Here is a 14,580-nt window from a genome sequence, read left to right as displayed (position 1 = left end):
CTCCAGCAGCAGCTGAACCTGCTGCGCCACAGTGCCTGAGGAAACACTGATTTTTTAAAATAAAAGATTGATTTATTTTTTTATTGGGAAGGCAGATTTACAGAGAGGAGAGAGAGAGAGAGAGAGAGAGAATTTTTTTATCTGCTGGTTCACTCCCTGAAAGCTGTAATGGCCAGACCTGAGCCAGGAGCTTTTCCTGGGTCTCCCATATGGCCATCCTATGATGCTTTCTCAGGCCACAGGCAGGGAGCTGGATGGGAAGTGGAGCAGCCGGGACATGAACTGGTGTCCATAGGATATGCTGGCATTTATAATTAGAGAATTATCCAACTGAGCCACTGTGCCAACCCCTAAGAGTAATTTCCTTTTAATACTGAATTGCCAACTTTATTTTTTGTTGAAAGCTGAAAGAGAGAGAGAATTCCTGTCTGGTTGCTCACTTCTTACAGTGTCTTCAATAGCCGCGGCTGGGCCAGGCTAACACCAGGAGCCCAGAATTCCACGTGAATCTCCCACATGGTGGCAGGAGCCCAGTCATCAAACTGTCACCTGCTGCCTCTCCAGGGTGCACACTCAGCTGGAATTGGTGGCAGAGCCAGGGCTCTCAAACCCAGGCATCCTGGTCAGGGGAGTAGGAACCAGGGCTTCACTGCTGCACCAAAGATCCACCTAAGAGAAGATGTATGAAATGGACCTCAAAGGAGGCTGGGAAAGGAACCAGGGGAACACGGGCCAGGGGGTGTGCAGTTTGCAGTTTCTCTTAAAGGTCACAGGGAGCCCTGGGATGCTCTGGAGAATGGGAGGACACACTCCAGGGGCAGGACCAGCACTCTGTCACTCCAGCGAGGGAGTTGGCAGGTGCACCCAGGCCCCAGCCAGGGTGAGTGGGAGGGACAAGGGGAGTTGACAAAGGCTCAGAGGTGATTCCTGTGCACGGGTGACCACGGCATCACTCCTCACTAGCAAGGAGAGAATGGTTCTTCACCCACAAGAGAAGGCTGCAGAGAGGAGAAATGACTTTGGTGTGGGAATGCAGTTGGCATACAAGAAATGCAAGTTTAAACAAAGAAGGAAGCTAAAGGGGGAGGAGGAGAAGGAGCAGCAGGAGGTGCTGGCAGCAGGAACCCAAGGTAGGGGAGGCCCACCCAGGGCTGTGGTCAGGTTTCTCTGCATTGGCTCCCCCATGACTGAAGCTCCAGCTTACGGACCAGTGGGGAACCCCTATGCCTTTAGCAGGAGCTGATCTGCTCTTGGGCAAGGCTAAAGGGAACCTGTCCTGGGCATGACAAGGTCACCCACACGCTGCTAGTACCAGGTGCATGTGAGCCAGGGTCATGAACCAGCACCAGGCAGGTCTAGACGGTCCTGAGTGCCCCTCAGTGACTCCCCTGACCTCAGGCACACTCCTTCCCTCTGTCCCCCGATGAGGAAGGACAGTAGAGGACTCAACAAAGCCCATGCAGACTTTGACCTTGAACCTGACATGGTACCCAACAAAAGGTCACTGTCTGTATCACTCTCCACTGAATCACATAATGTAGCACCTGTTTCTCTGGCCCAGGCCTCTCTCCAGCCTTCAGGGTCAGGTGCACAACCGGCCAGCCTCCGCGCAAGCAGAGCCTTCAGTCTCAGGAACAGCTGGCAATTGAAAACTGGCCAGAGCAGGTATATAAACACTCCTGGCGGTTTCTCCTACTCTGCCCAGGAAACCCCACGAGACACAGCCCTCTGCCACCCCGAGGTTCCCTGGGCACTAAGCTGTTCACTTCCTGTACAACGGCCTTGCATCCCCTGCCTTGTTTCCTCATTCTCTCACTAGTGTTGCCTAGGAAACACTCTTTCCCTGGACCCCTTGTCCGGACTTACTCCAGCTTACTTATGACAAACACCCATGGTATCCTCATCCCCACGCACACAGTGGTGACCTCACATGTCCGCGTCGTGGGACCTGGCTTTCTGTGTGTTCCAAAGGTGGCAAGGGGAGCAGGTGAAGCCAGCAGTTTGTGTCCTCTGGCCTGGGCACTGGTCCCACTTGCCTTTCACCCCCATCCCTCCAGCTAAGAGGTGGGTGTAGATTCATCCACTTGGGTCTGTCCTCTTGGCAGTCTCTCTCTCAACCCCTAGACCGCTGCTCTAATAGCTGTGATGAGTCACGGGTGGTTGCTCTGGACATCTAGGCAGTAAAGAGAATCTGGGAACATATTGGGGCACAACGACAATGACTTCTTCAGTTTGGGGTGACAGATGACCTGCCCTGGAAGCAGGATGGGGGTGGGAAAAGATGAACAGAGCAGCCTCCCATTCTGTGCTCTCTGTTTTGACATGCCTACATCAACCCTGGGAGCGTCACTGTCCTTGCGTTAGAGAGGAGGTTTTGGACCCTGCGCAGCCCGAGTCCAGGGCCAACGCCTTGGGCACCTGGTAAGGAGTCAGCCCTGCCAAATGTCCCAGGTCGGGACTTGAGATGCAACCAGGAAGGCAGGTTTCTGCAGGGGCAGCTGTGTGGGTGGGGCTGCCAGACAGGCAAAAGGCAAGCCGCCTGGAGGAAGCCACAGAGCAGGCCGGGCCCTAGGGCTGGTGGACAAGGGCCTACCTCCAGCATCTCAGGCAGCATGAGCGGACAGGTGGGTGACCTGAGCCCAGTTCAGGAGAAGGTGTTAACCCAGGTGAGTGGGGGACAGGACATGAGACAGCTCCCACCACCCTAAGGTCCTTGAGCTCTGTGGATCCAGTCTCTGGGGCCACTCTGAGGGTCTGGGTGGCTAGCGTGAGGTGGCAGGGTGGCAGGGGGTAGGCGTGGGTGGCGCTGCGCCTGCCCTGGCCAGAGGAAATCCTAACATGGATATAAACTGCATGCGTCATTTTCCATCTTCCAGGGGGGATGTAGAAAAATAAGAAGGCACACGTGGGATTTCTTTTACTGAATATTTGCCTTCGCCCATAGCCAGGTGCTAACTCTTCCATCTGTATGCAGCATGCACAGTGTGATTGAGATTTCTGTCCCCTCTCCCTGCGCCCCCCACTGACTCTTTGAAGACCTGCGAGTGTTTCATGCTTCGCAGGAGCTTTTGCTCTGAACTAGCTGTGCCGTGATCATCCGTGGCTGCTGTCTCTGCTGGTGTGGGGTGGTGGGGAGAGGGGAAGAGGGAGGGAGGGAGGCAAGCGGTCCCCACATGGGGGAGGTGGTTCCGGGTGCAGCCTCAGCCTGAGCGGACAGGTCCCATGTCTGCCCTTGGCGTTCTGCGTGGAGAAAAGCATGTTTACCCACATCAGGGAGACATCTTCTTCTTTACAAGGGCATTAGGTCAAGATTGAGGTCAAGCATCAGGCCAGGACCTGCCTCCCCGCCTCCCAGGTTCCTGAATGCCAAGGTTTCCCTGGAGGATTTAGGGGAAGATGGAGATGGGGGACGGGGTGCTCCCAGAAGGTCCTTGACAATATCACTTGGAGAAACCTGAGGGACAGAGAAGGAAGGGACGTGAGCCAGGCAAGGCAAGTTGGATTCTGAGGCTCGGGACTGCCCAAGTCAGCATGGCCAAGGGCGTTTGCCCTGGGAATGGCAGCTGAACCCTCAGCTCCTATGGAGTGAATCTGAGGCCCATTGAGCTGCCCTGGATGACTCCAGAGGGTCTGTCTCCGTCAGACTGAACCAAGCCCGTCCCTCCCTGGGGCCTGGATGATGGGCTCCATGCCAGACTTGTTGCTCCGCCCCTTTTCCTGGCGGTATGACGCAAGGGGTGTTGCACGACCTCCCTGAGCCACAGGCCATCTGAAGCTTGCCCTTTCACCTAATCCAACTTGGAGGTTCCCTGAGGGTCAAGAACATGACTTTTCTTCTCCAGAAGGTCCTGCTCCCCACAGCCCTGGGTTCACCGTCTCCACTCTGAATCTTTAGCCAGCTCCCTCTTTTGAGCTTGGGACAGCTGAGGCATCACCACCTGATCTCCCAGAGTGGGGCAAAGGCTTTGTCACAATTTGCCGCAAGCCCTGCTGACTACCCACACACCCTTCACTCACATTCCTCCCTTCCCAAGCCTGCAGGACAAAGGATGGGCAGCCATTGTCCCCTGAGGGTACCAGGACCCTGTGCAGCACCCCCCAACACGTGTAAGTGTGTGCATGCATACAAACACACACTTTGGTCTCTCTCCGCTCTGTCCTCAGTTCCGGGAGAACATTCGGGATGTGCTGCCTGCCCTGCCCAACACCGATGACACCTTCCTCCTGCGCTGGCTCCGAGGTAAGCCTCAAGGTCGCAGTGGGATGAAGGTCAAGGGTACACGGAGGAGCGCTATGGGTCCCTGTTGCTGCGTAGAACAGAGCAACCACTCCTAGGAGTCCCCTGGAACCCATTCCAAGAACCATGCTTACAATCCCACCGTGTGGACACCAAACTCTGCAGGTGCCCAAACACCTTATATACAATGATGCATGGAGTCATTTCTTCATCTTAAAATTTACTTTTTTTAAAAGAGTTATAGAGTGAGGGAGAGGCAGAGAGAGCTCTCCCATCCACTGGTTTACTCCCTACATGGCTGCAATGGCAAGGACTGAGTCAGAATGAAGCCAGGAGCTTCTTCCAGGTCTCCATGTGGATACAGGGGCTCAAGCACTTGGGCCATCCTCTGCTGTTTTCCCTGGATGGGAAATAGAGCATCCAGAAGGCATTGAACTGATGCCCATATGGAATGCCAGCAGGCATCGCAGGTGGCAGCTTAACCTGTTAAGCCACAATGCTGCGCCCAGGGCACAGGACGCAGTCCTGAGGGGCAGCTATAAGAGGCAGAGGGCAGAATCTTGGGACATAAAATTCATCATATTCTTAATTGGGGTTCAGTGGGCCAAGTGTGACATTAGCTAGTCATGTCCCAGTGGCCCAACAAGTCCTAACCTATTCATACACAGAAAAGAACTTTAGGTATTGCACAACAGAGAAAGGGTTCTGGAGTGGAGGGAGAACCTGGGGAAGTCCCATTAGGAAGGGGTGTGGCCAGGGGATTGGCCAGAATGGCAATGCCTCCTAAAGGGAGAATTTCCAAGTGGGTTTGAGAGAAATTTTGAACTAGTGACTAGAGGAACTGCCCTAGCTCCTGAAGGGATGAAGGGAAGATCTGTGAGGGAAAATGGAAGAAACAGGAGGGGAGACAGTGAGAGGAGTGAAAAGAGGTGTGTCTCCAGGAGGGCATTTGCAGCCAGTTGCTCCTAGGTTCCATAGAATTCCAGGCTACCTCATCTGCCAGCTTGCCAGCAGTGTCCTGCAGGAGTTGGGACTGGCTGACATCCAGCCGGCATTCTTCCCCTGAAAATAAACATCACCTACTGCTGGCCATCTACTGCTGGCAGGTGCAGGTCCTGGCAATTCTGTCCATCTGCCATGGATGGCCTGGGAGTTGGCTGAGCTGCCTTAATGGCTTGAGAAAAGAAGGGATCTTGTTTCCCACTGTGCCTACCCCATCAGCCTTCCCTAAGCTAAGAGCGGTATTAGTGTGACTCCTCTTCTCGGGCAAATATTTGTGCTTAGAGGAATCTGTAGGAACGGGTTAGTAGGACCCTCATCGACACTGGGAGGACAGATAATAGTTCAAGTTCAAGAGCCAAGTGGTACAAGTCCCACATGCATTGGAAGAAAGGATCTATCATTTGAATTTCCCAGCATGTACTGCACAGGAATGGCCCACACAGACCTGGGAGTTGGGCTTACAGAGAGAGTGGGAGGGACCAAGAATAGGACTGGTGGCCTGAATTCGCCATTAGCCACAGGCTGTGGGGGTGGCTGGGAATGTCAAAGCTCCCTGCTAATGCCCCTGGGAAAGCAGCAGAGGATGGCCCAAGTTCTTAGGTCTTTGCATCCACGTGGGAGACCCAGACGGAGTTCCTGGTTCCTGGCTTTAGCCTGGCCCAGCCAGGCTGTGGATGGGAGATCTCTCTCTCTGTCTAACTTTCTTTCTTTTAAAAAAATACTTATTTTCATTAAAAGGCAGATTTTGCAGAGAGCAGGAGAGACACAGAAAAATCTTCTGTCCGCTAGTTCACTCCCCAAGTGGCCCCAAAGGCTAGAACTGAGCCAATCCAAAACCAGAAGCTTCTTCTGGGTCTCCCATGTGGGTGCAGGATCCCTTTGGTCCATCCTCTATTGCTCTTTCAGGCCACAAGGCAGGCAGCTGGATGGGAAGTGGAGCAACCAGGACAGGAATCGGTGTCCATATGGGATCATGGTGCTTGCAAGGCGAGAATTTAGCACTAGGCTATTGCACTGGGCCCTGGAATGCATTCTTTAAGATGCTGCAACTACTGTTCTCCAGCCTGCCTTTTTCATTAGACACTAAGGCTTGCCAATCCATCCGGAGGAGTGTGTTTTGCTCTGTCTCCTCTCAGCTACTTGTTGGATTTCATTTCATGGCATGGAACCAATCCCTTGAGGATGGACATTTAGGCTGTTTCCAATTCGGGGTCATACAAGCTCATCAGCGTGGACAACCCTTGTAACCCTACCCAGGGCACAAATGGGCAAATGGCTTTCCTGAGTGGTGCTTAAGAAAACTGGGTCGGGCTTGGCGGCGTGGCCTAGTGGCTAAGGTCCTCGCCTTGATCCCATATGGCTGCCGGTTCTAATCCCGGCAGCTCCACTTCCTCTCTATCCCTCCTCCTCTCAGTATATCTGACTTTGTAATAAAAATAAAATAAATCTTAAAAAAAAAAAAAAGCTGTGTTAGTTTAAAAAAAAAAAAAGAAAAAAAGAAAACTGGGTCATGGCTGGTCTTAGTGCAGAAGTAGGGACATACACGCCAGGGGGAAAGGACTGGCCCGAGGTCACACACTCACCCCAACCTCTTGGAGGTGGCCTCCTCATCTAAGGATTGGTCAGTCACATGCTGTGCTACCATTTCTCAAAGTGTGGCCCAGGAACCCTTAAAGGTTCCTAAAATGACTTTAGATCTAGAGCCTAAAGTATTCGTATAATAACATCCCAGTGTTCCTTGCCACTTTTTTTACTCTCAAATATGCATGAGCTTTTCCCATAATTTCTATGACGTATGATGTTTTTAGAAGATTTATTCTTATTGGACAGTCAGATATACAGAGAAGAGGAAAGACAGAGAGGAAGATCTTCTGTCCATTGATTCACTTCAAAAGTGGCTGCAATAGCCAGAGCTGAGCCGATCAGAAGCCAGGAGCCAGGAGCCTCTTTGGAGTCTCCCATGTGCGTGCAGGGTCCCAAAGTTTTGGGCTGTCCTCAGCTGCTTTCCCAGGCCACAAGCAGGGAGCTGGATGGGAAGTGGGGCTTAGAACCCGCGCCCATATAGGATTCCGGTGCGTGCAAGGTGAGGACTTTAGCCGCTAGGCTACTGCACCGGGCCCATGATGTGTGATTTTTTAAAAAAATCATTGTTCCTAACCCAAAGTATGTATGTTCTTATTTTGTATGTTCTTATTTTGAGTGATTTTTTAAAAAATTCTATTTGAATGTCTAATGTGGCAAAGATGGATAGACACAGCCCAACAGGGTGGGGGCAGGGGACTGTCTGACCTCTGCAATGATTATTTAGAAGCCAAAAGGCTTACTGAGACTGGGAAGGTGGGAGAGCTGTTGATGGGACTCCCCTGGCCCCGGACTGCCCTGGCCACTGCCCAGGGCTCCCTGAGCTCAGGATTCAGCTGGCCTATGCCTAAGTCTCCCGAAGAGCACAGGGTCCCTGGGCTCTGACTGGAATCCCCCTATGGCTCCTGGAGTATAGAAGGCAGTGCTGGGCTGGAGGGGCGCAGGGTGGGCCGTGCGTCTAGGACCACCCACACTACAGGTGCCCCCACCCCTTCTGTTACAGCTCGGGGCTTCAACCTGGACAAAGCTGAGGACATGCTGAGGAAGGTGAGAGCTCCTGCCCAGCCCAGCCCAGTTCCATCTCCAGATTGGTTTATTCCCAGAACAACAACCCACTGAACCCTGGCCTTGAACCTGCCCCCCACCCCCTCTCCCCGCTAGGCACTGGGAAGATTGTGGTCCCTAAAAGGGAGCAACATGAGACCAGCAAAACAGACACGGCAGTTCCTGAGAGGGAAGAGGATAAAGAACAAAATGAAACAGGGGAGGGTAGGGGTTAGAAGTGGAGAGGTAGGGAGGGGTAGAAAGAGGAAAGAAGAGGAGAGGGAAGAGGGGCAGAAATGAGGAGGGGAGAGGAGGGGAAGGTAGAGGGGAAGGGAAGGGATGAGAGAAGGAAGATGGGACTATTCCAGCAGGGACACAAACTCCCACACAGAGCAGAGGCCGCAGGGTGCAAACTGTGCCCAGCCCCTAGGGTAGGAACGACCTTATGGAGCCCATCCTGTTCCCATCTGGGCTCACTTTGCTGGAATCTGGAGAGAGGGTTGCCTAGGCAAGCCCTTGGGGTGCAGGCAGAGGGACCTGGCCTGGAGTCCCCAGGTCTCTGCAGAGGGTCAGGCAGGGATCCCAGCTCCTGCTGCACACATGCCCCCCTGCAGCACGTGGTGTTCCGCAAACAACAAGATCTGGACAACATCCTGGAGTGGCAGCCTCCTCAAGTGAGTCGAAGTTAGAGCCTGAGCCTGGCTGCCCCGTTCCTCCCTCTCCCCTGCACCCTCCCCCTCCCTCTCCCCTGCTCCCTCCACCCCTGGGGCCCTGGGCGCTGAGCCTGTCTCTGGTGTATGCGCGCAGGTGCTGCGGCTCTACACCTCCAGCAGCCTCTGTGGCCATGACCGCGAAGGCAGCCCGGTGTGGCTGCACCTCATCAGAGGCCTGGACCTCAAGGGCCTGCTCCTGTCCGTGACCAAGCAGCAGCTGCTCCGAGACAAATTCCGCAACTGCGAGCTGCTGCTGCGGGAGTGTGCGCAGCAGAGTCAGAAGGTGTGGGTTTCGGGGGTCCCTCCCACCCCGCGTGGTGTAAGACTCCCTACAAGCCAGAACCCACCTCGGTCTGACAAAGGCGTGATGATGTGTGTTCCAACGGACAGACGTGGGCGCCAAGGGCCAGGACCTGTGCCCCTCTAATCCTGGTATCTCCCTCACAGTATCACCTTCCCTGCACTTGGATTTTTGGCGTGAAACCTTCATGCCGGCCCACTTCCTGTGCTAAGTGGGGCCCCAGCAGCCCCTCGGCTTGGTTGGGTGGGGGCAGGGCTCTGCTCCCCCCCAGTCTCGTCCAGGATGTTGCTTCCCTCACAGCTGGGAAAGAAGGTGGAGAGAGTCACTACTGTGTTTGATCTGGAAGGGCTGGGCCTGAGACACCTATGGAAGCCCGGCGTGGAGTTTGCTCAAGAGGTGAGGAGGGCTGCCCCCTGGGCCCCTGCTCACCAGCTTGGTGCTATGTGACCCACCCCCCACACCTGTATTTCATGAGCCTCCCAGCGCTGAGTAGGGTAACATCACATCTGCACCCAACATGTCACCCTCCCAGGGGCCCTGTGGATGCCCGGCTCCTCATACTCCTGTCTTGGCCTCTCCCCTCCTGCTAACCTCTATTCAGTGGGTGGCAGGAGCCAGAAGCTTCATCCAGGGCTTCCACATGGGTGCAGGGGATACAGGTGTCCATCCTAAGCCCCTGGACATCTGTCTGTAGCGGCGATGTTGGCTTAGGATATCTGTAACTTACGGTGGTCCGTCACAAATCAGGGAGCAGCAGGTGATGCCCAGGATGGGCAAGGGCAAAGACACAGAATGGAGAGTGATTGACTCCCTGCGGCTATCCGGGTTCATTTTAGGGAGGCTGACAAAAATACTCCAAATGGGCCAGCATTATGGCACAGTGGGTTAAGCCGGAGGCAGGCATCCATGCAAGTGCTGGTTCAAGTGCTGGCTGTTCCACTTTTAGTTCAGTTCTCTTCTGCTAATGCTCTTGGGAAAAGCAGCAGAAGATGGCCCAGGTGCTTGGGTCCCTGCACCCACATGGGAAACCCCAAAGTTGTTACTGGCTCCTGGGTTCTGCCTGGACAGCCCCAGCCACCATGGCCAATGAAACCAGCAGGTAGAAGATCCTCTCTCTCCTTTTCAAATAAATTCAATAAAAACTTTAAAATATTTGTCACTGAATAGAAGTGATGGTTGTACAACCTTGCGACTGTAATAATAATTAGGGGACTGTGTATTATGAAAGAATGAAACTTAGGGTATGGAAATTAGATCTGACTTTTTAAAAAGATTTATTTATTTTTATTGCAAAGTCAGATATACAGAGAGGAGGAGAGACAGAGAAGAAGATCTTCCATCCTCTGATTCACTCCCCCCAAGAGCTGGAGCTGAGCCAATCTGAAGCCAGGGGTCGGGAGCTCTTCCAGGTCTCCCACGAGGGTGCAGGGTCCCAAGGTTTTGGGCCATCCTTGACAGCTTTCCCAGGCCACAAGCAGGGAGCTGGATGGGAAGCAGGGCTACCAGGAATAGAACTGGCACCCAAATGGGATCCTGGCACTTTCAAGGGAAGGACTTCAGCCGCTAGGCTATCGCACCAGGCCGCAGGAACTTCTTTTGAGCCTCCCATACAGGTGCAGGATCCCAAGGACTTGAGCTATCCTCTGCTGCTTTCTGAGGCCATAAGCAGGGAGCTATTTGCAAAGTGAGGCAACTGAGACACAAACTGGCACCCATATGGGATGCTGGTGCTAGCAGGCAAAGGATTAACCTCTTGATCTACAGCACTAGCCCCTGAAAAAAAAATTGTTTTTTTAGAATCATGCCTTGCACGTTTGAATACAGAGCCACATCCTGCTTCACCTCACTCCAGGAGTTCCAGTCACGGGGGAGGGAATCTGGCAGAGTGAGGCAGGGTTTTTTTTTCCCCTGCCTGTTGTGTCCCTATCTACCTGTGAAGCAGATATCTGTGACTTGAACCCCACCACCCAGGAACTGGTGGCTTTTGCTCTCTCTCTGGCTAGATTCAAGGTGTCTGTGCTTTTATGGTTGTAGGACTGTGCCCTTGGTTGGGGTTGGGGGAACCGGGAATTGTAGGGGGTAAGGGGTGCCACCAGGGGGCAGTGCTTGGGCACTGACCGTGAGTGCATTGCCCCTGCAGTTTTTCTCTGCACTCGAGGCCAATTATCCTGAAATTTTGAAGCATATCATTGTTGTGAGAGGTGAGTGAGTTGAGGGGGAGGATGGAAGAGGGTGCAGTGGGGACAGGCTGAGCACCCGAGATCCCCGGCCTCGTGCCTGTTCCATCCAGCCCCCAAGCTGTTTCCGGTGGCCTTCAACCTGATCAAGCCCTACATGAGAGAGGAGACCCGCCAGAAGGTGGTGATTCTGGGAGGTGAGTGAACCAAGCTCTGGGCTCCTAGGCACCTAGAAGCCAGAGCTGCACCAGAGGGCAGAAAGGCTCAGGCTGGTCTGGGAGGCCCTCCCCAGGCGCTATGCCCAGGGCCGGGGGTGGAGCGGTCATCAGCTAGGGGAGTGGGAGATAAGAACTGATTGACTTTGTGGCTTTTTTTTTTTTTTTTTTTTTTTTTTTTTTGTAATTGGAAAGGCAGATCTACAGAGAGGAGAGACAGAGAGGAAGATCTTCTGTCACTTGGGTCCACTACCCAAGTGGCCAGAACGGCTGGAGCTGGTATGAAGCTGGAGCCTCTTCCAGGTCTCCCACGCAGGTGCAGGGACCCAGGGCTTTGGGCGGTTCTCCACTGCTTTCCAAGGCCACAGGCAGGGAGCTGGATGGGAAGTGGAGCAGCTGGGATTAGAACCGGCGTCCATATGGGATCCTGGCGCTAGGCTATGGTACAGACTTTGTGGCTTTTCAGCTGTGGATAGGTGGACTGTTTCCTTATCTATGAAACAGGGGGAATACGATTTAGGTTTCCCAAGTTCAACACTGTAAGACGCGCCTTGTAAATTTGGAAACCATAGAAAGGCGGGGAGGAGCCCATGGGGGGAAGCTACCATCTGTGGGATTATGACTGGATGCCTCTAAGTCAGAATCCTGCCCAGACGGAACGATGCGGCAGCGCCAAGGCGCCTCGGTTGGCCTGGATAGCCGGTCCACCACAGTCCTTGCCGGCGGCCGTGCCGCGCGTGGGGCGGGAACGGGGTCCGCTGCAGAGAGTCCTACGTCCTGGGAAACAAGAACAGGTTCGTGGGGAACCTGGCGCTTAAACCATTCCTAAACGACCTGCTTCTGGGTCGGGTTAGGTAGCAGAGCAGCTCCCTTGCTGCGACCTATTGAAAGTCAGCCCTGGACACAAGGGTTGAAAAAAAAAAAGATAAAAAAAGAAAGGCGGGCAAGGTCCTGTCACTGGCTTTAACACGTACTTTTTAAAAGGGATACATATTTAAAAAATAAATAAAAATGAGTACCCTGCCACTACTCTTGGGTAACCACTTAGCATGGGATGTTTGCTGTCCTGCAACAAACGACTTGGTGCATGGAGACGATAATGACTCGCGTGGACTACTGACTGATGGTTAATAGCCAAAGTTTACCATGGCATCAGACTTTTATAGACTGAGGGTCACATAGGATAAGGGAAGAGGTAGTGAGCTTATGTGCTGAACCTATCAATTGTTTCCACACTCTTGTTTGGAACTCTTGTATATCCCAACAAGCATTCTGATTCCAATGCTATCCATTTAGTTGTTCTCACACAAATCTTATCCTATCAATTGTAATCCTATGCTCGCTGACCTTCAAGGAATCACGATGTCCCTCTACAATGGGATAGACATGTTTCCATTTTGATGAAGTTCTAAGTTTAGGTCATTTCTGTTTTTGGTTTTCCCAGTAGGAAGAACTCCATTGCCTTGTGACAATCCTTTTTTTGATTTTTTTTTAAAAGATTTATCCATTTTTATTTGAGAGGAAGATTTACAGAGAAAAAAGGAGAGACACAGACATAGATCTTCCATCCACTAGTTGACTCCCCAAATGTCCGCAAGAGGCAGAGCAGAGCCAATCCTTAGCCAGAAGCCTCTTCCAGGTCTACCATGTGTGTGTTTAGGAGTCCAGATCTGGGTCATCCTCTACTGCTTTTCCAGGCTCTGGGCAAGGAGCTGGATTGGAAGTGGAGTATCTGGGATTTGAACTGGTTCCCACTTGGGATGCCAGCACTGCTGGTGGAGGATCAGCCTGATAAGCCACAGCACCGGCCCCAGTCATGACAATTCTTGGAGTTAAGTCATTGTACAGTTTCTGCAAGCTTTTCCATAGGAAAAATCCTTGAAACAAAAGCTGTGTTTTGTTTTTGTTTTTGTTAACAGTGCTTTCCTAGCCCATGGTGTGTTGGGCACCCCCCTCTAACTTTGTTCCTGCAATGCCCTTGCCTTGTTTATGAAATACCTCCTGGCCATCTCAAAGCAGCTTCAGGGAACTGAGCCAAGCTTGGCCCAGCAGTTCTGAGGGTACTGGAGCCCTGGGATGGAAACAAATTTAATGTCTAAAAGAAAGAGAGGGGAAAGCCCAGATGGGAGCCAGGGATTACTGGTCTGAGTCCTGTAGGTGTGGCTAATGGGCTGACACCTGTTAGAAGGGGCGGGGTCTGTTGGTCAGTGCCAGTGGAGACTAGAAGTGGCCAGCACAGTAACCCCTGCTGCACCCCAGGACTAGACACAATCACTCAATTTCCATTCTCCAGAGCACCTGTTGGAGTTTTAGAAGCGGGGCTAGGGATCAGCCACCCTCACCCTCCAAGCCCCTTGGGGGATCCCCTGTCCCCACCTCATTTGCTCCCATGCAGACAACTGGAAGCAGGAACTACACAGGTTCATCAGCCCCGACCAGCTGCCCATGGAGTTTGGGGGAACCATGACTGACCCTGACGGCAACCCCAAGTGCCTGACCAAGGTACAGAGGGCCCCAGAAAGAAGGGAAGGGAGGAGATGGACAGCATGGCACAGCCTTTGGCTCACCCACACTCTCCCGCAGATCAACTATGGGGGCGAGGTGCCCCAGAGCTACCACAGGCGCAATCAGGAAAGGCTGCAGTATGAGCACTCAGTGTCTGTGGGACGTGGCTCCTCCCAGCAGGTGGAGAATGAGATCCTGTTTCCGGGCTGTGTACTGAGGTGGGCACCTTGGTCCCCCATGCCTGGGTGCAGCTGGGGGTGGGGCAAGCTCCTGGACTGGTGGTGGTCATCAGGGCTCCATCTCCTGCAGGTGGCAGTTTGCCTCGGATGGTGGGGACATCGGTTTTGGGATCTTCCTGAAGACCAAGTTGGGGGAGCGGCAGCGGGCAGGGGAGATGACGGAGGTGCTGGCCAGCCAGCGCTACAATGCCCACCTGGTGCCTGAGGACGGGAGCCTCACCTGCAACGAGGCAGGCGTGTGTGAGTGTGGTCAGGAGCAGCTGCTTTTGTAACTGGGCTGGAAAGAAGGATCCTAGATGTGTGTTCGTGGGCCCGGGCTCCAGTGGGCACGATTGTCAAAGCAGTGCCTCACTAAACTGGCCTTGCCACAGTGGAGGGAGGGGTCCTGGGTGGGAGTGTGTGGCTCCCGTCGGCAACTGTGTTCTGTGCTACAGACGTGCTGAGGTTCGACAACACCTTCAGCCTGCTTCACTCTAAGCACGTCAGCTACACCGTGGAGGTGCTGCTCCCAGACCACACCCTCATGGAGAAGATGGAAAGATTCTAGAGAAGCCCTGTGACCACCA

At 53.4% G+C, this 14,580-nt stretch overlaps 1 protein-coding gene across 1 annotated transcript; it reads left to right on the top strand.

Moving 5' to 3' along the window:
• Positions 1-2,612: 2,612 nt before the first annotated feature.
• SEC14L6 (SEC14 like lipid binding 6) lies at positions 2,613-14,561 on the top strand. The gene is made up of 12 exons (XM_004591985.2): positions 2,613-2,666; positions 4,165-4,240; positions 7,824-7,867; positions 8,479-8,538; positions 8,672-8,860; positions 9,179-9,274; positions 11,019-11,079; positions 11,169-11,252; positions 13,666-13,772; positions 13,854-13,993; positions 14,085-14,254; positions 14,449-14,561. Exons 1-12 carry the CDS (start codon positions 2,613-2,615, stop codon positions 14,559-14,561), a joined length of 1,194 nt encoding a protein of 397 aa, XP_004592042.2.
• Positions 14,562-14,580: the final 19 nt, after the last annotated feature.

The sequence above is a fragment of the Ochotona princeps genome, chromosome 29, assembly GCF_030435755.1.
Source record: "Ochotona princeps isolate mOchPri1 chromosome 29, mOchPri1.hap1, whole genome shotgun sequence".
Taxonomy (NCBI): Eukaryota; Metazoa; Chordata; class Mammalia; order Lagomorpha; family Ochotonidae; genus Ochotona; species Ochotona princeps.
This window is presented reverse-complemented; position numbering and strand designations above follow the sequence as displayed.

Excerpts from the sequence above, each read along its gene's own strand:
- SEC14L6 (XM_004591985.2), top strand. The coding sequence starts at position 2,613 with ATGAGCGGACAGGTGGGTGACCTGAGCCCAGTTCAGGAGAAGGTGTTA. Across the intron at positions 9,275-11,018 it reads GCGTGGAGTTTGCTCAAGAG|TTTTTCTCTGCACTCGAGGC; the intron begins GTGAGGAGGGCT and ends TTGCCCCTGCAG. Across the intron at positions 14,255-14,448 it reads CTGCAACGAGGCAGGCGTGT|ACGTGCTGAGGTTCGACAAC; the intron begins GTGAGTGTGGTC and ends TCTGTGCTACAG.